Here is a 26,155-nt window from a genome sequence, read left to right on the forward strand (position 1 = left end):
ATTAACAGAAGCATTCATCAAGGAAGGGATCCAACAGTCATTTCAAAAACAGGTATAACAGGAAACAGTGAAAATGGTTTTAGTTCAGAAAATTGCTTTTCACTGTTATGCTAGAAAGAAAGTAACAAAAGCACATGATCAGAGAGAAACATACTATATGTATATAGAGTTTTAGAAAGAATTACAGCAGGTAAAATACTAGATGACAGGCTGGTGGTCAAACTCAAATAAGTGGAAGCACGAGGCATATAGTGTTAAATTAGTTTAAACACCAGACTCAAACTGTAATATTTGCAGCATTTTCTAAATTAGTTTATGTAATAGTGTGTCCTTTGGGGATCCGTGCTGGGGATGTTGCCTTTCCAAATATTTATAAATGATCTTTATAAAACTATAAATAACTAGCTGGTTAAATGTGCATCAGCCAAATCATTAAAGATTGACTTGTAGAGAATTAAGACTTGGCCAGGTTGTTGAAGAATAAATTTAATTTAAATGAATGTAATTTATCACACACAGCAAGAAAAAAATATTAGGTTTAAATATGGCGTGAAAGGTCTGTAACCTGGAAGTGGACCTTGTGTGAAGTAGCTACGAGCTAGTGGACCTGCCACTCTCCATACCCAGACAAAGACAATTACTTACGCTTATATTTTATGTGAGTTAGTAGGCATAGTGGTGGCTCTCCAGCTAAGGATCTGTGCTGATATCTGGAAGGTCGAAGGTTCAAATCCAATTACTCCCAAAAGGAATCCTACTGTGTTGGGCCTTTGAGCATGGCTATGTCATGGCTATGGCCTATGACAGACTATTGAAAACATCGATCCTTTTCAGTTTAAGCAAATGTAGATTAAAAGGTGACATAATAGAAGTGTTCACAATTATGAATGGAATTATTACATAGAATTCCAGCTGTCACTTTAACATGGATTCTTCAACAGGAACATGGAGACACACAAGGTAAACTTTGCAGAAATGTAAGTTTTTTTTCACAAAGGAAATAACAGATATGTGGAAAAGGGTCACTGAGTGGTGTGGTAGACAATTGTACTTTGGGCACCTTCGGAACTTGGCTTTTTATTTACAAGAGTAAGGTGAATTCAGATTGATGAGCTGAGTTGAGTTGAGTAGCCTGTTCTCATCAAAATTGTTTAGATATTTTATCTGTCTGTCTCATAACTATTACATAGTAATTCAATAATATAACATTCTCATTTGTCAGAAGAGCCCATTAACTTATCAATCAGTCATTACATTACTTACTTTTTTACTCCAGTTTTGGCATGGAATCCCAGTAGCTGTGACATTGACTATTCCTTGATAAAATCTTCCATTTTCATTGTAACATGTCTCTATAAGCAAAAGAAAAACTGATAAAAAATGTTTTATACATACAAAAATGTTAAGAATGCATGACAATAAGGAAGTAATCAAAAAGGAAGTCAAAACAGAAAACATCTAATCTGAGTGTATTTTATATATATAACTAGCTTGATAAAGCCTTTATTACACAATATGCTACAAATGTGCATTTTAATAATAATAATAATAATTCTTTGCATTTATATACACTTCTACTTTAGAAAATACAAGCCTAAACCTTAATAATGTATAATGCACACACTTGCCTATTCTTATATGGTCATAATATAACATAATATTCTCAATGCAGCTTAATCCAATCCAGGTTCCAGGTGCAGACCTGAGCATCAGAAAGAACCCTAATCCTGACAGAATGTCAGTTCATCTCATGGTCCGCTCACTGAAACATCCACCGGGTGGCAATTTGGGGTTGTAAAGTAATAAAACCAGCCCTGGAAGCAAACCCATGAAGACAAAAAGGAGAATTTGTAAACTGCACATTTACAACCACCAGAAGTGGCATTCCAACCAAGGACACAAGTCGGCAATGCATACCCACTGTGCAATTTTAACATTCATACAATTTTTTTTTCTATTTTTTTGTTAATGACTAGAATAATTCTATCACACTCAAATCTAGAATTAGTTTAGTCTAGTTTTTAGTACTAAAGTTTCATCTGTGCATACCAACACAACACAATCACCACAGTCTTAAAACAATTACATAATAATGCCTGCTTCAATAAGTTGGAGCCAAAGGTACAAATATTCTGTGTTTCATGTTATTCATATTTTATTTATAGAAATATATGTTTTACAATGTGATATCTAAAGGGTATCATATCTCCTTCCTAGGAAACTATGGATCATTATAAATTTGCTAAACATGCTATTCTTGATACGTTGCACTTGTTAAAGTAGTAAATGACACAAGGGTTAATGTGGACAGAGGACATTTATCTGTTCTCATCCTCTTAGGTCTGAGTGCCGCATTTGATCCCATTGATCACAATATTCTTATAAACCGCCTTAATCAGTGGGTTGGCCTCTCTGGCAATATTTGAGTCTTACTTAACAGGTAGAAAATTCTTTGTTAGTTGTGGTAATTATACTTGGAAGACACATGCTATTCTATGTGGTTTTCAACAAAAACCTATCCTGGGTCCATTGCTCTTTTCGATCTCCATGCTTCAGTTAAATCAGATTATCTGAAGGCATAAAGTGAGCTACCACAGCTATGCTCATGACACAAACTGCATTTGTCAATAGCACCTGAAGACCCCGACTCTCTAGGTTCACTGACCTAATGACTTATTTGTGTTTCTGAATGGATGAATAGTAATTTTCTCAAACTAAATAAGGAGAGAAGAGAAATCTCAGTTATTGTCAAAAATGAATATAGTAAGGGTATTTGAAATAAAACTTGATCCATTAGGTTTAAAAGTCGAGAAGGAGCTGAAGAATTTAGGATAATTATAATTAATAGGACTCTGACCTAAATTTAAAATCAAATACTAATCGGATTACCAGGACAGCATTTTTCAGCATAAGGAATATAGGAAAAGTTAGATCCCTTATAACTTTGGAAGATGCTGAAAAATCAGTTAACCCTTTTGTGTTTAGTCAACTAGATTACTGTAATACACTCCTCTCAAGACTACCCAAAAAAGACATCAATCAATTGCAACTAGTGCAGCATGGTGCTGTAATAGTCTTAACTAGGAAAAAAAATCTGAGCACATCTTTCTAGTTCTGATGTCATTACATAGGTTACCCATGCCATTTAGAATTGACTTAACAATACTGCTAATGATTTAAAAGGCATAAATAATCTCACTCCATTCATCACCTTACACTCCAAATTGTAACCTTAGATCTTCAAATGAGTGTTTGCTTATAATTCCAAGAGCTAAACTTAAAAGTAGTGAGGCAGCCTTCTGCTGTTATGCACTTCAAATCTGGAACAGCTTACCAATACAAATTTGCCAGACTAATATGGTGTAGCATTTAAAGAAAAAAACTACTAAAACCCCAATATTTTAACATGGTGTTCTCACAGCTACATTTTAATGTATCCTTGTTAAGCTATATGTGCATTAAATTATTATTTTCTTCAAGGCTCCACAATCCAGGCTAATCCCTACTATTCTCTGCTGTTCTTTTTCCTGTCTTTTCTGTGGTGGTGATCAGTGCCACCACCATCTGATCAAAGCACCATGCTGTCCTTACATTGATGGATGATCATTATCATCAAATTCTCTCACGTGAAGCCTGAAAACCAAGAAGACTGATTAAGATCATTTATGTTAGGTAGAATGCCTAGTTTGGGGTTGGGCGGTCTCTTGGCCTTGAAACCCCTGCAGATTTTTTTTTCTTTCTCCAGTGGCCATCTGACCTTACTTTATTCTTTGTTAGTTAGTATTGCCTAATCTTATTTTTGTTTCTTTATCTTTTAAGGCACTTTGTGCTACACTATTTGTATGAAAATGTGCGTGTTGTTGAAATTGTTCGTAAAAGACCCAAGAAAGATTTACAATAATTAAAGAACTATATATTTAGTGCATTTCTGGTTTGTTCATCATAACTTATAATACTTGCCAACAGCTTTTAAGTTATTGTATACAAAAAATACAAAGAAAACATAAGACAGACTTACTAGTGATTTTATCTTTTTTCATTTCTGAAAAAGAAAAAAAAAGTGTTTATTTTAACATAAAATCATGTTAAGGTTCTTTTTTTAATTGCTAAAAGCAAAAATGTGAAAACAATATATTATTTAACAACAAATGAATACAAACATATTCTTTCTAGTTTGTATTACTCTAAATGCACGTATGTCAATAAATATTGATTGTTTCTTTATTTATTTGAAATTAATACTTCACTGAATTAGCTTAAATTTGAGATTTTTTACTTATGCAATTGCTGCATTGATGGCAATAACAAAGACTTGTTTTCTAGATACACAGTACACAGAAAGCAGTCAATTGATGCACAATAAATGAAGATCTGTCAAGATAAATAGATATTCACATAATATTGCATATTATTAGTATATACTCGTGTATAAGTCAGGTCTTGAAACTCGAAAAACCGATCATAAAATCAGACCCCGACTTGTAAACCCGTTCAAGAATACAACACGAAGATTTTTTTTGTCACATCTTCTTGCTTCCTCCAATCACACACCAGTTTCTCAGGCACATCGAATTTTCTTGTAGCAGTGCAGTTACCAATTTCTTTCGCCTCTTTTAATTTAAAACCAGCTTCATATTTTCTTCAGATTAAGCTCCATCTTAGATAAGGGTGTATGAGGGTGTGAGACACACAAAACAGTGCAAACGCTGCTTCAGAATAGTTTGGGTATTTCTGTGTGGTCACGTAGGCACAATACATAGAAGAAAAGGCAGTGTGCTCTGTGAATACTCTCTCAGACAACCTGAAGGGGATCCAAATTAGGGCAGCATTGTGTATATTCCTTTCCTCTATGTGGTCCCAAGAGGTTGTAACAATATATATATATATATATATATATATATATATATATATATATATATATATATATATATATATATATATATATATATATATATATATATATATATAAAGACTCTACAGCAAATAGAAAGGGCTTGATATGAAGCCTTAATTAGAATATAATAAAGTGTGGAGGCTGATTTCTTGATGTGATTTATAGAGTGAAACATAACACTCAAATCACACAGTAAATGAAGATGGAGAGAGAAAAACAACAGAACACCACATTTCCTCTTTTAGACTTCTGTCAGCCGCTCCTGACATCAGAGCAAATCATCAATACAAGTTATTGAAATGCCTACAGATTTAGTCAGAAAGGTCGTCACATCAGTATGCCATGCAAACCACTGCAGCACAAGCTCAATAACATGGCTTTTGAAGTAAGAGGTAAGTTAAGGAACCTTTTCTATTATAAAAGTAAAGAATTGTAAGCAAGGAAAGCAAAAAAATCAATTAACTAATCCAGAAACTACTTAAGAAGGAAATGATTGGCCTCAGATTTTAAATATTGAAAAATACCATTAATAATGTGTACCCTGTTAATATGTGTAATTCCATTTTGTTACCACTGTTATTTCTGCAACTGACTCAAAGTTACAAAATAAACAAAAATCTGACATTAGGTTTAATCAATTTTGATTTGGTAATATAAATAATTAAGTACATCTTATGACAAATAATAAATAAATGATAAAATAAATGATTGGATCATAAATAAATAAATAATCCCTTTGATCAAATAAATGCACAAGAATTAACAATGCTACTACTTTCAAAACAATAGTGAATGTATTCAAATGTTGTGCCAGACATGCATTTCTTATTTGGTAGTATTGTAGATGTTCTTCAAATTATAAGAGGGTATTAGGGAGGACAACCAGTCTGGAACTTTCCAGTTAAACTCTATGGCTATGGAGAACTTTCTAGAAAACCTGATGACACTAAGAGAATCCTGCAAGGTCACCAGCAGTGTTCTGAATGCAAGCTACGTAATGTTCCTGAACCTGGGCCTTAAAGTCTGTCTAGCCAGTATGATGATGAGCTTGGAGATGAGAGGTAGCTGGTGACAAGGACTCAAGTGGCAGGTGAAAGAAAGGCCAGATGATTAAGGAGAAGGGCAATTTATAGTGAAGTCAGTAGGGAAGTGGACTGGCCACCCCATTGTAAATCATAAATCAATCTGGTCATCATTTTGAGTTTGCTCCCCTGTGTCCCTAAAGCCCATTATATGGAAAACTAAAGAGAAGTGATATTAATTTTAGTTCTGTGCATACCATATTGTGTGTTGTGTATACTTGTTGATTTGCCCTCTTTAATGATAGTAAAATTGTGCACTCTAAAAATTGTGTATCATTGTCACAGATGTTAAATCATTTAATAGTAAAAATAACTTCTGACATGTTACTGACCATTTGAACTAATGAAAACCAATGAAGAATATGTACCACAGTACTAGCTATGATCTTTTCTGTATATTTTATTTCCTCTTATGGTTTTTAAGGTTTTTAATTTTTTATGTTTTTTTTTTCTTTTCATTTTTTTCATTTTTATTACTATTTAATATTGTTTCTTTGTATCAGTATACTGCTGCTGGATTATGTGAATTTCCCCTTGGGATTAATAAAGTATCTATCTATCTATCTATCTATCTATCTAATGCATCTTCCTAGCTCTTTAAGCATCTCTAAGCATTTTGAATTGACTTCTTAGGGTTATTTTGCTTTATTGGCTACATTCATTTTCATTTGTCTTCTGCTTTTTTCTAATTTCCTCTTTAACATAATTTCATAATGAATGGTGATCATCGTCTTTTATACATTATAGAGCTTCCAAATGTTATCCTTTGCTCCTTTCTACCGGAGATCTGTTATTATTCTTAATGCTTCTGATGCATTGGCTCCCGAAAATTTGTTTCACCGGCTATGCTTAAAATTACTATATGCAGTAAATGTTATGCATACATATGTAAGAAGCTAAGCATGTCTATGTCATTTCTCTATCAATTGTGAACAATACATTATTATTTGTATTATTTGTAGATAGACTTATTTTTACCTATGTAAGGAATTCGAGTGCAGGTTGTAAGGTTGTTATTTATACTTGGCAGCTGATTACAATCAGGTAGCTTAAGTCTAAACCCAGATGAGTAAATGCCCTTCTGTGAATTATCCTCCATGGAAAGCCAGTCCTTGTAGCAATACAGATCTTTCACAGCCAAACAGTGTTCTCTGAAACAACACAACAAAATAACTGTTTATAAAAGTCCAAGGCAAACGAATATTAAATTCAATTCTTAAACTAATTGTTTAATGGTAATATTTGGAATATATGTGTTTTATTAGTTGCAATAGCCCATCTGTCAGTTTTTCTAACTCAGTTGTTCAGTTCATGGTCACAATGTACTGTATAGTAGGTATGAGACAAAATTTTATCTGTCATTTAAGGAACAGAAAAAAGAAACAACCTTGTCATTTTTAATATTTGTCATGAAAGGTCTGTTCAATTACAAAGCTTCCCGAATTTATACTGACAATAAAGAAGATAAATAGCACACTTTGCCTGTTTTCTACACATTTGTTCTTACCAAGTGAGCTAAAACAAATCTCAACAGCAACTAATTTAGATTCACCAATCAAATTCAGTTTTGGAAGAAAACCAAAGTACCTGGAGGAAGACCATATAAACCCAATACAAAAGACAGCAAACCAAAGCATGGTCCAAGTAATTTGAAACAGTAATGCTATTCGTCATGTCAACATTATATATATATATATATATATATATATATATATATAATGCTATTGGTTAATATAGGTTTTTGAGATTTGATAAATAATAATGAAAGAATTATAGTCTTAATATACTAAGGAAGAAATGTAGTGTAAATTACCTGCACACTGGTTTAGGAGCTGGCCCTAAACCAGTTGGATTACAATCTCGGAATATAAAATGGCAAAGCAAGGACTCAGCAGCAGGACGACAAAAAGGATTCACTGCATCTAACTGAGCCCAAACACTCTGCGCAAGAAATTCTTGGGCTTCCTCTGGGTCCTCATTTGAAGAGTTATAAAAGACAAGAGCATCTTTTGGTAATGATCCTTTGCACACATCACCCTGGTATGTGCCACAATAACCTAAATTACTTTTGTAAAGCCTGTAGGGAAGACAAATAAAAAATATTATCAACACCATCTTTTTAGCTACATCAATATTATATTGTGGTGATTGCTTGATGTAGAAAGTATAATTTGTCAGTGCCCAAGACAATGAACATTAACTGTTATGTTTAGCACATCACAGTACAAGACTGTTCAGTTGCTATATCTTTTTTATGTGTAAATATTACGAATGAATATATGATTATCAGGATATTCATTACCCTAAGGTTATCAACATTTAACTTAAATGATATAAAAAAAAATAAAAATTGTGTTTTTTATTATTAGTCACCAGGAGTTGTAAATATGTATTTTGTTTTTTCGTAATTTGATGCCTTCATTATACAAGGTTACAATAATTAAGGATTAGAACAGCAGGATGAGTAAATCAAAAACTATTTACTATGCAGCTGTCTTATTGTACAGGAAGCACGGTGACAGCAGTAACTAAAAAAACAAGTCCATAAACAAGAATTAGTGATGCAGGAAAAAGCCATTTGTCTCTTAAAGAAAATACAAAAGTTTAAAATTTATACTTGAATTACTTTAATAATTTTATTTTTTAAACGGAATGCAAAAGGAACACTTTTTGCCTGTATGCTTTCAATAACTTTGTATTATGAATGTATGAATGAATAAGCAATCCGAATATTAAAGCAATGTCATCAAAAGATTTCCAGGCTTTGAAAATGTTATAATTCCTTAAATGATGAACACAACATAGTTGTTTTATACAAAATGGACATAATATTTAAACTTTTGATGTCATATCTTACAAAAATGTAACCACTTTTTTGTGATTACATAATTTTACATCTCACCCAGCCACACTACAGCAACATTTATTTATATAGCACATTTTCATACAAATGATGTAGCTCAAAGTACTTTACAAGATGAAGAAAGAAAACTTTATAAAAAATCAAAATATAAAAATAAGATTAGGCTATACTAAGTAACAAATAATAAAGTAAGGTGCGATGGCCAGTAGGATAGAAGAAACAAACAAACAAAAAAAAAAACTCTAGAGGGCTGGAGAAAAAAACAAAATCCGGCCACGAGACCCTAACCCTAACCCTAACCCTACTGGGCAGAATATTAGTATATTAATTCTAACTAACTAACTAACTAATTAATTAGAATATTAATTATTAAAAGTAAATGGTACACCCCATGGTGCAGAGTCTGAAGAGTGTGAGGCAGTCAAAAATCTGTACATTTTACATATAAAAAATTAAATTTATTATATCATTTGCATATTTTGTTAAAAGCCAATTTTACCATCAGTCCATTTTCTGGACCTGCATATAGCAATACTGGATATAATATTTTTATGTCTTAGGAAAACCTTTTTCAGTGATGTAATAAATCTGTAATATTTTAATTTGAGCATTATTGTTTTTATTCACCTCAAGTAATCATAGTTTAGTCAGCCTCTAATATCTAAACTGAATGAAACATTTCACAACATCGACCCTTTGAAGAAAAAGTCCATTCATCTGTTATTCGCAAAAACATATAAAATCCTCTGAGACTGGAAAAAGAATCTGTCATAAGCCATTATTAAATGATGCAAAATTGTGTTCCTTCATGTATAAAGCCCTATGTTTTATGATATCAAGGGCAAAAAGTAAAGCAGATTGCTTAAAGGTGAATGATTGTCCTTGTACGAAAGCTTTGATGAGGTTCCCAGAGCAAAAGAAACTTGATAATATCAGATCAACCATATGTTGTATGCCCAATAAACCGTAGAAGTAAACACGATGTTATGCAGACCATTACAAGCATACATTGCACATAAAAAAATATCCTTGCAAGTGCAGCTTGACCTCCTCCATTTCAGGATGAGAACACCACAACTGTGTTCTTAGACTAAAGGAATTCTAGTAAATCAATTCGCTTTTCATTCAAAGTGAGAACAATTGGAAACGTGAAATTTAAGCATTTCAAGTTTTATTTTCTTTCTGTAAATTAATAAAGGAATAGTACAGCAGGGCATGGCTCCACAATGTTAGATCAAGATGGGTTTGACAAAGTTATGTTAAAATAATATGATTAATTTACAGGAATTAAAAACTAAACTAACCAAAAAAAAAAGAAATTAAGCTGTTAAAAACAGAGCTATCAAGTTGATGTTAGTAGTGATCTATATTTATAATTTATAATTCTACTAAAAGGCATTCTCTGAGCTACATTGGTGCTGATGCCTCACATTCCATGCTGCTCCTTGCTGCACTTCCTATAATACATGGAAGTGGTTCTGGGAAAAAATAACTTCTGGAATCAGATGGAGAAGGTATACAGTGGGGATAGTGAACACCTAAGACTATTATATAATGAGCTGTCTCCAAAGTGTCCTAAGAGATATTAATGTTTTTAAGCTACTGGTATTGACTCTTGAACCAGGGGTAGAATACATTGCTTTCACCTAATCAGGAAAGTTCAAACGCATTGTCAAGTTTAATAGGGAGACAGTTGACCAGCCGGTTAAAGGAAAGTGAGTAAGACTTTGTAGTCAGAGTCTGGAAAGAGGAAAGCAATGCAACTTGTCCCTAACTCTCAGTTACCCAGAGGTTACCTATCAGATTTAGAAACTACAGAAGAGTGCTTGAGTGCCTGTTGTGTAAAAATAAAAAATGTGCCTGGTTTTGTACATGTGATGCTAGATAGACGAAACATATTTGTTTTTCATATCTCTGTAGTTTACTGTTATAAATATTCAGTGCCTTTTTATTTTGTGTTGTATCAGCTCACAGCATTTAAGATAATACAGTGTTCATCCAATAAGAAATATTATTAGATACTCAACAACTTTTATTTTTTCCTTATTCTGTTTATTTTAAAGATGCCATACCTTATTTACCTTCATTTAACACATTGTGAGGTAATTGTTAAACATTTTACTGTTGAACTTTTGACCATGAAACTTTTCTAAAGTCGACCCAGTTTTGTAGCTAATCTCACTGACAACCTGAAAGCAGCTTAGCACATAATGAAAGAATGCTTTTTTTTTACATACCTTTTTTTTCTTTTCTGTACTATTTATAGTGTTGGTAATCATAAGAACTGAATGTTAGACATAACATAAATACATTAGACAGCCATCCCACATTTCTGTCTTAACAAATATGACTTTGTCGTGTTATTACAAAGCACTGCTTCAGTAAAATTAAACAGTTTACCTTACACTGTGTATACAAGACTGACAAAGCCTCAGACATCCTAAAAATGAGTCCTCCATATGCAGTATATAATCTAAGAACTATTTAATAGCCGTGATGTTCAGAAATAAATGACAATTTGAAATGCTTTTCATACAATTTAATCCAAGTATGCAATGTCTGAAAGTTAACAGAGGTTTTTCAAACAACTTACATTGACATCATTTATAAAACATATTTTGACCAGCGCCCTCCTTATTTTGTCTCCATAAAAGTCCATCAACATATTTAAAAAATAGCTAAAAAGCACAACATTATATTATGTTAGCACGTACCTTTTACATTATTTCAACTGTTTATGTGTTTACACTCTCACTTATTCAGTATATTAATAGTAAGTCAGCTTAGATATGTTCCATGCCTACCAACTGCCCTATAATTCTACAGACAGCCAAATGTAAAATATTTACAAGCTATTGCAACACAAATTACAGAAATTAAACCCATTATGAGGTGTTTACAAACAAAACATTCAGATCAGAAAAGGAAGTGTAGAAACTGTCAGCATTCTTCACTGCCGTTTGCACTAATAAAAGTATCTGAAGGGCCTCTTAAATAACCCTGCTGAAATCTATTTTTTAAATAATGTGATGAAATGGTTAAAAAAAACACTTACCTCCATTCTATTTGAAAAGCGCAAGATCCCATGACAACAGACAACAGAAAAGAAGAAAAAGAGAAAATGAAAATTAAGCGTTCATCCATGAATAAGAGAATATTTCTAAGCTCAGAGCATTTCAACTTAAAGGGCAGAGATTTTTAGCAATCTTAGCTGAGGCCATAAAAAAGGAACAGGTGGGAATTTGAACAGGTGTGAGCACCCCGGGAGTTTCACAGGCAAAGGGTTGTTACTGGGAAACTGTGGTGAAGGGCCACCCTACCACAATCTGGGAAAACAAAAAAAGTTAACACTTCTGTTCTGTGTGAACATGTCTAAACCCAAACTGTTATAGAAGCAAAATGTTAGTTGAAATGCAAAAAATAAAGTTTCATCTAAGCACACATTTGTGTGTAACTATGAAATACTGCTAAGTCCCAAACTCATAACTGGGTTTTTAACAAAAAATGTGTTCATTTATATAATTGAATGAATTTAATTCATGAAAAAGATGTGTTATTAAATTGTGCAAAACAATAGGATTTATTTTATCATTTAAAAGCTCTAGGTATGAATGAATGTATTACTCATTTACTCTCATGTAACAAGACCTTAACAAAGGCTTCTTTTGGTCTCCATAACACTTATCAAGCATCAGTACGTAGGTTATTCATCTTAGTGGAACATATTGACTTGATGGTAAAATTACTTGTTAATGTGAAGGATTCACTGATTTTACGCTAAATGTATAATATCAAGAGTAATGGGTCTCAAATAAGCCACCTCAGAACACTCCAAAGTGAATTTTTATTAGCAGGTCACATTGCAGAGATGAATAAGCACTTTACTGATGCTTTGTAAGTGTTATGCAAACCCAAAGAAGTGTATGTCGAGGTATTGTTATATAATGGTAAATGAGTTATTGATTCATTTTTGCAGTACTAAAATTAGAGTGTTTTCCGATTTTCTGCTTAGAAGCAGTTAGTTTAATAAATAAATGCCATTCTTCTTTCCTTGATCCAGCTATACCCAGGTCTCATTCTTGTTAACTAAGCCAGAAAAACAATAATTAATATAAAATATTAGCCCATCTGTATTTTATAATGCCATTGTGTTATGTTTTAACATAAACTGTCATTTCAGATGTCATAATGACATAACATTTTCAAACCCACTTACTCCAGCACAGGGTCATGGGCCTAACCCAACAGGACCAGGTAAAAGGCAGGAAACAGCACTGGATGAAGAGTCACTGTATCAGAGGTCCACACAGCCTCTTATTCATACTAATAAAGTGCACATTTGGAATCATTAATTAGCCTATTTCATATATCTTTGGAGATACAAACTGTATGCATACAGTGAACACAGAATTTGAACACAGACTGTTAGACCTAAACATTTACCAGCCACTGTGAACCTACTTACTGTGTGAATGTTCACTTAAGAAAATCTACTGAAAATGATTAGCGTGCATTAAAAATGTTATAAACTTATAATATATTACACACACTCATTTGACATTCTAAGATAATGAAAAATCTTTCCTTTTCAATAGTAAAGAGTACATGGCTACTTAATTCAAGTATTTGAAATTCTGATAAAATGTGATAAACAATTGTCATTAGGACTGTTTCAATTAAACTGTGAAGAACATGGGAGTAAATTAAGAGAAGGATCTAAGATCTAAGACAGAAAACACTTATTTACACAATACATTAGTATTAGGGGAGGCAAAGTTAATGTGGTAATGCATGCATTTAATTTTCAAAGGTATAATCACATTATTTTTCTTTAATTGTATTAATCAACATCCCTTGCTATTTACGCCTTTGGTTTACAAACTGAGGACTGCAGCTTTACATTATGTAAAACATAAAGTTCAGTTTTAAAGATTGAGTTTAAATTGCCAATATAGAGCTATCTAAATATGATCTTCAGTTGTTACATAAAAGTTGACATGTATGAATATATCAATGCATAGGAGTAACAGTCCTCAGCATCAAACTGCTGTCAGATGGGAACAAAAAAGGTATAAAGTGGGACTTTTAAGGACCATTGATTACAAAGTGGCCAGACACAAATCTCCATGCTCAGCAGTGGTCCAATTCCACTGCTTTTTCTCACTGTGCTGTAAGGACTGCTGTCCTTTCCAAATTAAAATCTTTCAGTGCTCACATTGGTCCGGTCTTACTTTCACACCTCACACCAAGACTGATGGATTTCAGCGAAAGTGGACGTCTCAGGTAAGTGATCTCAGAAGAGTGCTCTCTTTCTTACACTAGCACTCCCAAACACCACCACCGCCAGCACAAGCAGGCTGCAAAGTGTGTTTGTCTCACTTTCTTAGGTCTGGTCCACCAACATTACAAGATTTTTAGTTTTGCTTGCTTTTTTTTTTACCATCATTTTTAGAACACGATTTTAGAAAGTGGCAGACTAAGGCAGAAATTTTTTAAATTTAATTAATAATAAAATGCACACATATAATATTTCATATCAGCTTTATTAATACTAATCATTCGTAGAAAGCTTTTGTTTCAGACAGCATTACCAGTGTTCGGTAACCTTCACTTTTCCCTTAAAAATAAATACTGGAATAGACAGATCAAACTTTATTTGACCCCAGGAGGAAATTTGGCTGAAGGATGAAGCTGAATTTTGCTTAAGGTTATCAAAACTGGAACCAGACATTGTCAATAAAGACCCCAAAAACATAAAAAACATTCAATCTTCACAATTGAACTTGAGTTATTTGCCTCTTTATTGCCTTTAAGTTATAAGTAACTTGAGTTATTTTTCTGTTTCTTTTGATCTAGATTCTTATGTAACTATCGTTTTTGTACATTAAAATATCAACTGTGGAGGATGGCCGGTCGTTTATCCCGGCCAATACCCCCAAGCCACCAGGTGGAGTCCTCCTTGCAGCATGGAGGTCCCCAGAAGACCAGCAGGGCATCATGGACAATGGAGTTTTTATGCACTGCCCTGCTGGATGCCATGGGGGCCACAAGAGGGAGCTGCAGGGAGGACCGAAGATTTCTTCGTGCCCTATGACCCAGAAGTTCGTCATAGGAAGAACGACGGGCTTCCGGGTTGAAGAAAAGAACTTTTACCTGACCCGGAAGTGATTGAGAATCACATGGACTGGGGATTGAGAACACTTCCGGGTCAGGGAATATAAAAGGACTGTGGGAGCTACCAGATGGTGAGCTAAGCAGGGTGGAAGGGTAGGAACGCGTCTAGGAGCTGGAGGATTGTATTTGTGATTGATTATATGAGTATTGTGGTGGAGAGTGTGCTTTGTGCACTGTGGCGATTAAATAAAGTGAACATTTGGACTTTTACCTGGTGTCTGGAGTCGTGGACAGAGGTTCAAGGGAGCGAGAGCGCCCCCTATCTACCACACAACATTTTAGGTGTTCTATTTTTACCGTTCTTACATTAAAGAATAATTAATTAAAAAAAGTATCTCATGTGCATAAGAAAAACTTAAACACAAACAGGAGCATGCAAATAACTCCTTGTTAAAATTCCCAAAGTGCAATATTAGGGGGAATGGATGAGAGTTAAGAAAACTCACTTTTATTGTCAATATTCTGCTATAGATTAGGAGGTCGTTTATTATAATATAATAGTGTTTTGGAAGTAACCAAAATCTAAGATCCGGGCTGCGATTTATTGCTTTGGGTTTATATTAGTGGGGGCCCTGACCAGACAGTACTAGAATTGGGAGGGCCTTGACCTAAACATTGGGACCCTCTAAACTAAGCTATTCCATTAACAGTGGCCAAAAATGGTGGAATTTATGATGCTTGCTTTTCATTTAGAACTCCCCCAGATGGTTCAAAGGGCAAAAATGATGATATTTGTACACATAGTGCAAGCAAATTTCACATACTGTAAGTTCAACGTTCTTGGCTTATCACTTAAGAGCAAAAATTGAATGATACCACCATTAAAAAGTCTAATGTTAGGCAGTAAAATCTGCAGCAATGAATATACAGTTCATCGTATGTCCATAAGTGAAACAATATCTAAAGCATTACCTACTGTTATTTTTTGCAAAATGGATAGCATCAGACTGCATAACTGTAAACTTACTTAAAGATACAGGGCTGAGAGAAGTCATTCAGTGAAGTCTGACAGTTCTTTCATATTACCTTCACATGGGACAATTTGTCACACACTAAAGATTTATATAAATGACAGATATTGCAGTTTGAGCAGCTAAGACATTGTACAGCAGTCATATTCATAAGGGACCACTGGACATTGCTGATCCATCTTGTTAAACTTGCGATTAGTCAAGATAAATCTAGTGAGGTTTTATGCTTAATTGAGATACAAATTTGAATAGTTTGACAGACCTAATTATTACATATATTAGTAAATGCTTTGAAACTATTTGGTGTAGTTCTGAGGGACCATGAAGATAAATGTCCTACCATCCCCAGTATGAGCAGAGTAATATGAAAAAATTTAACAAAAAAGGCAAAACTTCACAACTGTACCAAAGTCAGTCATTATCCAACCCGCTATATCCTAACACAGAGTCACGGGGGTCTGCTGGAGCCGATCCCAGCAGGCAAGGCAGGAACAAATCCCAGACAAGGCACCATCCCACCACAGGGCACATGCACACACGAGAGGATCGCCAAAGCACCTAACCTGCATGTCTTGACTGTGGACTGTGGGAGGAAACCCACACAGACACGGGGAGAACATGCAAGCTCAATGCAGGGAGGACCTGGAAAGCGAACCCAGGTCTCCTAACTGCGAGGCAGCAGAGTTACCCACTGCGCCACCAAGCTGCCCCTGTACCAAAGTGATATTCACTATGTTGGGGATGGAGATCACACCATCAACTTTGTGCTTCAAAGTCAAATGCTTTCAGGTTTGGACTCCATTGGTATTTTTCAAGCAGCATTTATTGCAGTTATGCAGAGTACAGCAATACTGCAGATAAATCTTTGCAGTATAAACAGAAGAAATGCAACTATTTATTCCACTTTGAAACAATCATATTCCGCTTTCCTACATTATCTTATACAATTGATATTTTGTGTAAGGGAATTAAATGCATTATTGAGTATAAGAGCTCTCCTGTGGCAAGAATTCAAAGCCCTATATGCTGAATCTACATATGTGTCACTGTTGGCAATTTATTAAACTCAATAGCAATGACTAGCTTATCACCCTTTTTTAAAAACAAAATATACTCTTTTTCTAGAAAAATGTGTGTTTTTGCATAATATATTAACACGACGACGCATTCTAAATATCAAAAAGCAAGGATGAGAAATTGAGAAAAGCAGAGGCAAATTCAAGGCAACAAGAATCCGAGGTGTGTTCTGCTGCCTCTATTATTGTTCATGTAAATTTCATGTAATAAGCCGTGACTGACACTCTCTTAACTTCATTTATTTTACTGCTAATCAGTTTTCAAGATGAGTTTTTTTCAAATAGCTAATGTTGTAGAACAAACATTTGTGCTTATTTATGGAACCTTTCACTCTGATAGCATAGTTATATATAGCAATGCATACATCTTTGATAATAAGCTTAGCCAAATCAATGCAAACACATCATTAATTTAACTCTCGTGCCATTATGCATACTTGCACTGAAAGTTTTACTGCTTTCTTCACACATAAGCAAAGGTGGCATATTTGAAAGTGTTCTTCGAGGTAATTGGCAGTAAAGCCCTTAGATTGTTACTATGTATAAGAGGGTCTATTATTGTGACAAAGTGCCGGAGACCATTTTTCCATTAATTTATTTCTTTAGGGTAGGGTGTTTTACTATACACACAATTAAGTAGTTTGCACTAAAGTAGGATGAATCCTTGCTTTACGCTGATTGATCACTAAATACATTTTTACAAGTAATTAAAAATGGTACTAAATTATAGTTCTCATTTTGAGGTATGAAAATCCATTCATTATCCAACCCGCTATATCCTAACTACAGGGTCACAGGAGTCAATCCCAGCCAACACAGGGCACAAGGCAGGAAACAAACCCCGGGCAGGCCACGCACACACACCAAGCACACAATAGAGACAATTTGTGATTGCCAATGCACCTAACCTGCATGTCTTTGGACTGTGGGAGGAAACTGGAGCGCCCAGAGGAAACCCACGCAGACACGGGAAGAACATGCAAACTCCACGCAGGGAGGACCTGGGAAGCAAACCCAGGTCTCCTAACTGCGAGGCAGCAGCACTACCCACTGTGCCACCGTGCCGTCCCCGGTATGAAAATGAAATTGTAAATACCAGGAGAAAGAGTATAAAGATTGCTATACCAAACTTTTCTTTGAAAGACGTTATAAAACATTAAAAGAAAACTAAAAACTATCAAGTTACACCAGAAAATTTAAAGCAATAAACACACATACTAGCTTTAGTTCTTGTACCCTTGGACTCTGTAAAAGAAACTTGAGATCAGTTATTTCTAGCATGCAATACACTATTCAGTATGGGACAGTGATAATCTCCCTATGTCACATGTTGATGAAACAGAAATAAGGGAAATGACTGGAACGTTATTCCAGTGCTATACGCTACTGTGGAAAAATAAGAAACATTTATTATATACACAATGTCTATATTCTGTGGAAGAAGTGCACCAAACTATTAACTAAAAATAAATAGGTTCTTACCAGAAATGGAAACCTTTACTGTGGCTTTTGCTTTAGTTATTCCTCCGATATGCTTGTTGGTTGCCAAACAGGTATATAAGGCAGGTTTATTAACAACAACTCTAAGTGTAGAATTAATAGCATCTCCAACAATGATTTCCTCCACCGAGGCAGCAGAAATCTGAAAAAACATTAAAATGTAACTAAAATTAGCACATTTCATTTGATGAGGGAATTATACAAAAAAATACTATACAGAGAGGAACAGAAAACAATACCAAGTAAATGTAACCAAGTTTAATTACATTTATATAAAATAGTCGTTGTTTTACCTGCCTTCGCAAAGATACATGTGTTAATGGGCATCAGTTATGGTGCAAGTAGTTAATCGGATGTATGAATTTTAAGTACTATGTACCTTAAAAAACTTAAAGTTCTTTAATGTATGCAGTATTTTTACGGTTTTTATCAAAAGCTAATATTATTAGCTGGCAACGTGGCGTAACGATTAAAGCTTTGAACCTAGGGTCTTATACTCTGAGTGTGTTAGTTCAAATCCTGCTACTGACACTGTGTGACTATGAGCATGTCACTTCACCTGCCTGCGCTCCAATTGGAAAAACAAAAGAAATGTAATCAATTATATCTTAAATGTCGTAAGTCGCCTTGGATAAAGGTGTCAGTCTAGTAATAATATTATTATTAGGTCACTGGAGCTGCTTACTCTTGAATATGCTAGAAACAATTATACATGAGTTAAACATCCATCCATCCATCCATTATCCAACCCGCTATATCCTAACTACAGGGTCACAGGGCAGGAGGCAGGAAACAAACCCCAGGCAGGGCACGTGCACACACATACACACACACACACACACACACACTAGGGACAATTTATATCCTAACTATATCCTAACTACAGGGTCACGGGGATCTGCTGGAGCCAATCCCAGCCAACACAGGGCACAAGGCAGGAAACAAACACCGGGCAGGGCACCAGCCCACCGCAGGTAAACCATTACTGTATTAAATCAGTTCCTGCTTTTCTTAGGGACTTGGCTTTGGTTGACTTGGCCACTGAAAAACAACATTTTAAAGGAAAGTGTATGCTATTGAATTAAACTGGGTAATTAGTAGAAATAATGTAAATTGTAAGTGTATATTATCACTATTAGATGTTTATGATTTTCACTTGTTCCTGTAATTTTCTCAATTATTTCTTTTTGTGTATTTCATCAGCTGTATTTTCAAGCTTCAACTTATTACAGGCAGCAATGACGCTTATAAGCCGCACATTTATGCGGCTCATTCAATGAATTGAATGTTTTTACTTTTGGAGATGTTTTCTCTTGTGGTTGAAATGGATTAAATAATTGCCAGTTTTGGAAGCTTCTTAAACAATCGTTGGACCCTGTTTAAAGTCTGCAGATGCAAATGAGTACGTAAAACAATTTGGAGAACAGTGGGGGTTTATCCCTGTTTAAAGTAAAAAGGTGGGTATGTAAATGATTTTGGAGGATGGTGTGGGGGTCCTCTTTCAAAATCCATAGATGTGAATGTATATTGCAATAAAGTAGCTTATGGGAGACCCATTAAGTTCAAACTTATGTCATCTTCTACTCTTGTCTTGAATTCAAGGACTCCACTTTCACCTCTACTTCTGCCTCCTTGCCTTTTTGCTTAAGGCAAATTAAACCCAATGCACAACCACACAACTGCAGCATCTGGCACAGTCACTCAAGCTTAATAGTGTTTGGTAACCAACGAGATTTGCATCTTCATTGAGCTTTGCTGAACTTTATATTTGAACACAAAACGGAAGAATGCATGCTAAACATGATACATGTGGCCTTTTCTGTACAGGACATGGCCTCTTCTTCAGTCATCCGTCCACCCTTTTAGCTAGTGCTGCTGTCAATCGTTTCTACTGTGTCCTTCATTTGCAAAGAACCTCCTGTCAGAGCCACGCAGAGCATGCGAGTTAAAATAATATCAATAAGTAATAAAGTTTATCAGTATATCAAAAAAATATTCAAAGTAGTTTACAAATATGTTTTTTTGGAAACTCAGTTTCTCATTGCTGGGAGTGTTTAATTTTAAATCTAAAAGGACATACTTTTTTGAATGTAAAATTACAATATACAATTACTGAAAATACCCAAATATAAGACTATAATAAGAAAGAGTCAATTTTGGATCATTCTTTCACTGGACTCTGCTCTTAGATCAATGTGAAAATAGATACATTTATCAAGATGGCAGTTGCTTAAGTTGCCATTAAAAAGAAAGAAAGAAAGAAAGAAAGAAAGAAAGAAAGAAAGAAAGAAAAGTGCATTATCACACATTTTTTTTTTTATTTAGTCGATTTTGGTATAGTATAAATCATAAGCTGCAGAAAAGGAAAAAGTAACGTAATGTGATGAAGTAATCAGCTTAAAGTATTCCAAAACATTATAGAATAATAAACATGACAACCTTAGATTGTAGTATTGTTGACAATAATATTAAAAAGAAAAATTGCTAGATAAAGTGCATTACATATTTAGATTTACTTATTAAGGGAAAATATTAGCAAAATAAATGTTGAACACGTTATGTATCTGTAGATGTATAAACAATTAGTGTTAAAAGAAAATGATCAGTCAGGCACAATTTATTTTCAAAATACACCTTTCAGTGAGAATAAATCAACAGAATTTGTTCTAAACTTTATACATCAATATTAATTATTGGATTATGGAAATTGATATGTATTTGTTTATTTCCTTAAACATATACACCAGCTGTCACATGCAATGGAGAAACTGCCTATTTATAATTGTTCTTATTAAGAATATATTCATGATGAGCACATCACACTCAATGAGTCCTAGTGTAGCTGTTAAATTCTAACCAAAGTTTCTGCCTCCACTTTGCATTCTTGTTCCATCTCTGCCTTTACGTTTCTTGAAAATTAATTCAGAATAACTCTCTTATGTGCCAGGTTGTCCCCAATTCCATCTCAAGAAAGACAGAGATTCCTTGCAAATAAAATTTATTTCATATTATGCTGTTGTGAGACTTGCCCGGACACCACCATTTGAAAAGCACACTTTTTATTTAACACAGATATAGTTCCATACACAACACACAGTGCTCCCAGCATCAATCACCCCTCTTCTGGGCTTCAAATTCAATGTCTGGGGCCGCCTTCCCTCTCCTCATGGGAGCATTGTCCTGCTCCCACTCCCGACGCAAGCTCCTCGATTGTAGGAAGGCGGCCCCTTTTTATTCCCACCCAGATGTGCTCCAGGTGCCTGATGATGTCCTTCCGGCAGCACTTCCTGGTGTAGCGGAAGTGCTGCCCTTGCACCCGGAAGCACTCCGGGCGTCCCTGGAAGGATTTTCCTTCATATTCCCAGGTGTGGCGGCAGTAAATGTTTCCCGGACTCCATGAGGCTTGAGGTGCCCCCTGGTGGGGGCCACGGGTCCCAACAGGTTGGAATCTCCTTGCTCCTCTCCTAATCCAGGGTGGTTGCCCCCTTGTGGCCCGGAGGACATAAATACCACCTTCCGGTCCTTCCAGGCGTCCTGGCTGGGTAAGAACCCCAGCCTTCTGTGACACTGTATATATTTTTATACTCTTTGCTTTATTAACGGTGTATCTTTGAACAGATGCATTTGTATATATTTGCTAAATTCTCATGCATTTAATGAAATGGCTGACAAGATGTATTTACTTACAGAGTTACCATTTTCCAGCCACGTGATAGCAGGAATTGGATCACCAGATGCATTACACTCCAAGGTAATTTCAGAGCCAAACGCAACTCTTTTATTCATTGAAATCTTCTGTATTCTAGAGGGAACTGAACGAAAACAATATGCAAAATCAAAAACTAAGACACAGCTAAAATGGACACAATTGTCTATCTGTCTTTAAAATACGGAATACTTTATCAGAACATCTAGAATTTTGGGGACATTTTTGTATTTATTTCCATTAATTTTTTTTTTAATAATATTTACTCTGCACTTGAATAAGCTCCGGCCTCTGCTAACCTGATTTGAATTAAGTGGGTTTAAGAATTCTATTTACATAACATATGTTAATGTTAAACTGACTTTTTAATATTAAAATAGTATATGCATTTTAGTTATAATATATATTTCACACAAAACAAAATTGAAAACAATTCATAAATGCCAATCATGCCCACATACATACATTCTAATACAGACATTGTCATTCTTATTTCATATCAGGTTGGCCTAGTAACCTGTTATAATAATGGAATACAGAAAAAATTATTACTGTACATAAAATAACTGAGCAGTAATTTATCAATTTATTTGGTAATAGCATTGTAGATATAATTTGATGGCTAAGTCGAACATACAAAAATGGATATTTTGATAAGATGCACTGAACAAAAACCAGTCAAAAAACTATTCATCTGTTTTTGAATACATGATGTACCATACTAGAATATCATTTATTTAAATGGTTTCAACTCTTGTATATTATAATAAGAAGAAGAGAGGATCTTCTTCCTTAGGAGACAGTGTTCATCTTTCACATCTTCTACACCTCTGTGATGTCCAGTGCAATTTTCTATAATGTGATGTGCTGAGCTAGTAACGTCACTTCAAGAGAGGCCCATAAATTAACAAGTTACTTAAAAGGGCAGGCTCAGTTATGAGTTGCACTCTGGGCTCCCTGGAAGTCGTAGCAAAGGAGAGAGTTAGAACAAAACCGAGTGCCATTATGAACAATGCTACACATCAACAGAGGTCTCTGACACACTAACACTGAGGACTTTCAACCAAAGAATTATTCAGCAGAAGTGTGTCAAGAAATGGTACTGGGGTTTTTATACCATCAACAATATGTCTGTATAGTGCCTCACTGTGACCGCCCAGTCAGACCATAGTGCTTGTGTATATATTTTTATTTGTCTATCGGTATTTATTTAAAGTGCTTCTATAACACAAACTTCACTCTATGGACACATAATATCTATCTATCTGTTGTGACAGTAGGGGGCGCTATCGCTCCCTTGAACCCTCAGGTGCCACGCGAGACACCAGGTAAAAGTGCAATAATTATTCTTTTTCTTATAAGAATTACGTGCACTAAGCACCCTCCAATCCACACTACTCATAAATAACAATACTCAATAAAAAATCCAATAACTCACAATCCTCCACTCCCAGACGTGATGCTCTCCTACCACCCAGCTCAGCTCGCTGTCTGGGAGCTCCCATAGTCCTTTTATACTCCCTGACCCGGAGGTGTTCCTGCCCAACAGTCCACAATTCCTTATTCCTTCCGGGTCAGGGTAAATAGTCCTTATCTTCACCCCGGAAGCACGTCGTTTCTTCCTGTCACGGGATTATGACGTACTTCCGGGTTATAGGGCATATACGAGTCCATGAGCCTTCCTACAGTGACTCCTTGTGATCCCCAAGGTATCCAGCAGGGCTGGGTATAAACACTACAGAGTCCATGATGCCCTGCTGGAACTCGGGACACATCCATGCTGTCGGGAGAGCTCCTCCTGGCGGCTTGGGGGTGAGGGCTGAAATATGAAGCCGGCCATCCACCACACTATCTATCTATCTATCTATCTATCTATCTATCTATCTATCTATCTATCTATCTATCTATCTATCTATCTAGGCTGAATAGTTTGTAGCAGCTGATTTAAACAAGCACTTTTGCCACACGTAACATAGAAATTTTCTAGCTGTAGACTTCTTCAGACTTCTTCAACTAAATTTATTTGTTTTCTTAGAAAAGACATCTTTGCAATATGCATTTACAAGCTTTGGTCTTCAGCCCACTGAATACATATCTAAGTAATATATAGAAGTAATATCTAAATTAAATCAATCTACCTGCCACCTAGATCCTGCACCTACTTTACTGATTAAGGCTTGCACTGGCAAACTTTCTGCCCCTGTTTCTCACTTTATCAACTGTAATTTCCGCACCTGTGTTGTTCCAAGTGATTTAAAAAATGCTGCTGTAACCCCTGTTTAAAAAAAACCTGGCTCAGATCCCTTACAGCTAATATTTTACCACCCAATTTCTAATCTTCCATTTATGACTAAGATATTAGAAAAGGTTGTCGCTGCTAAACTCAATAATTATTTAAATTTACATAACCTGCTTGAGCGTTTTCAATCTGGATTCAGAGCCCTACATAGCACTGAAACTGCTTTACTTAAGGTAGCCAATGACTTACTGATAACCGCAGATTTTGAGATGGCCACTATTCTAGTTCTTCTTGACTTGAGTGCAGTGTTTGATACAGTTAACCATGACATTTTACTGTCCCGACTTTCAGCTATTGGTATCTCTGGTCCCACCCTTTCTTGGTTCACATCATACCTCAGTGATCGCCATTATTACGTCTTCATTAGGGAATCCAAATCTGCCACTACTTCATTCACACAAGGTATCCCTCAAGGGTCAGTTCTCGGTCCAATCTTCTTTAACATCTATATGCTCCCATTAAGGGAGATTATTCGTCGGTATGGTCTGAGCTTCCACTGCTATGCCGATGACACACAACTTTATGTAAGCATGGATGGAACTGCAACATCTTCAACTGTTGCATTGACTGATTGCATTCAGGAAATCAATCATCAATCAAACTATAACTGAAAATCACAAACCTTGAACTTCCACTGTAACAGGTCTAGAGTATTCCACACCTAAGCTGTTTTTTGTGACACAGCGATACCTCCCTGCATCATCTTTTTGAATATCATGGATTTTTAAAGTTCCAGTATCAAGAATGGAAATACGATCATTAACCTGAAAGTTCATAAATAACATGAAACATTAGTTAAACTCATATTTTAACGTTTTAGAGTTTAATATCACAGATACTACGAGGGACGTTCAAAATGTTTCCTCACTTTTTTTAACTCTATTTATTAAGAATTTCAAAAACAAAATGACATCACTTTTCAACATAGTCATCTTCGTTTGTGATGCAATTTTCCCAGCGTTGTACCAACTTTTTAATGCCCAATTACGTCTCCTCCCGCCTTCACCATTTCCAACGAAAATATAAAAGTGTGAAAACGTTTTGAACGTCCCTCATCTATACACAAAAACAAGAAAATTATAAAAAGGAAGAAATGAGTCTTTTTACATTACAATTATTGTTTTAGTTAGCTATTGTATTTACTGACCATAGGGTGGCATAAATGTACAGTACTTGGTGTTACAACTTAATATCTTTAAAGTATAAGGTTCCAACTCAAACTCTGGCCAGGTCATTGACCATTTGGAATTTACACCTTATTCTGTGTAATTTCTCTGGATACTTGATTTCCTCGCACTTTCAACATAAGGGTTAGACCAACAGATGATTAAGTTGTTCCACTGTAAATATGTAAATAATAATAACACATTTTATTTATATAGCACCTTTCCCATGCTCAAATATGTGATGCAATCCAAAAATGATCTCTACAGTTCATGCAGTGTCATGGTTATATGTTACAATCTAGTACTGGAATAAGTGAGCTGACAAAATAAATGAATGCATCACCATAATTATCCAGTATTGTGATGTGCAGGTAACAACTGACAAAAGAACAAAAGAGGTGAAGTATGTTAGGGTGATGCATGA

At 35.0% G+C, this 26,155-nt stretch overlaps 1 protein-coding gene across 1 annotated transcript in view; it reads right to left on the minus strand.

Annotated features, from left to right (window-relative positions):
* musk (muscle, skeletal, receptor tyrosine kinase) overlaps positions 1–26,155 on the minus strand; it is a 131,540-nt gene that overhangs the window by 35,432 nt on the left and 69,953 nt on the right. The window contains exons 5-12 of the mRNA XM_039750830.1: positions 25,188–25,329; positions 22,248–22,372; positions 18,543–18,702; positions 11,895–11,901; positions 7,790–8,053; positions 6,955–7,127; positions 4,019–4,042; positions 1,264–1,352 (exon numbers count right to left, since the gene is read on the minus strand). Coding sequence (XP_039606764.1) covers positions 1,264–1,352; positions 4,019–4,042; positions 6,955–7,127; positions 7,790–8,053; positions 11,895–11,901; positions 18,543–18,702; positions 22,248–22,372; positions 25,188–25,329 — 984 coding nt within the window. The remainder of the gene's footprint in view (positions 1–1,263; positions 1,353–4,018; positions 4,043–6,954; positions 7,128–7,789; positions 8,054–11,894; positions 11,902–18,542; positions 18,703–22,247; positions 22,373–25,187; positions 25,330–26,155) is intronic.

This window comes from Polypterus senegalus, chromosome 4, assembly GCF_016835505.1.
Source record: "Polypterus senegalus isolate Bchr_013 chromosome 4, ASM1683550v1, whole genome shotgun sequence".
Classification (NCBI taxonomy): domain Eukaryota; kingdom Metazoa; phylum Chordata; class Cladistia; order Polypteriformes; family Polypteridae; genus Polypterus; species Polypterus senegalus.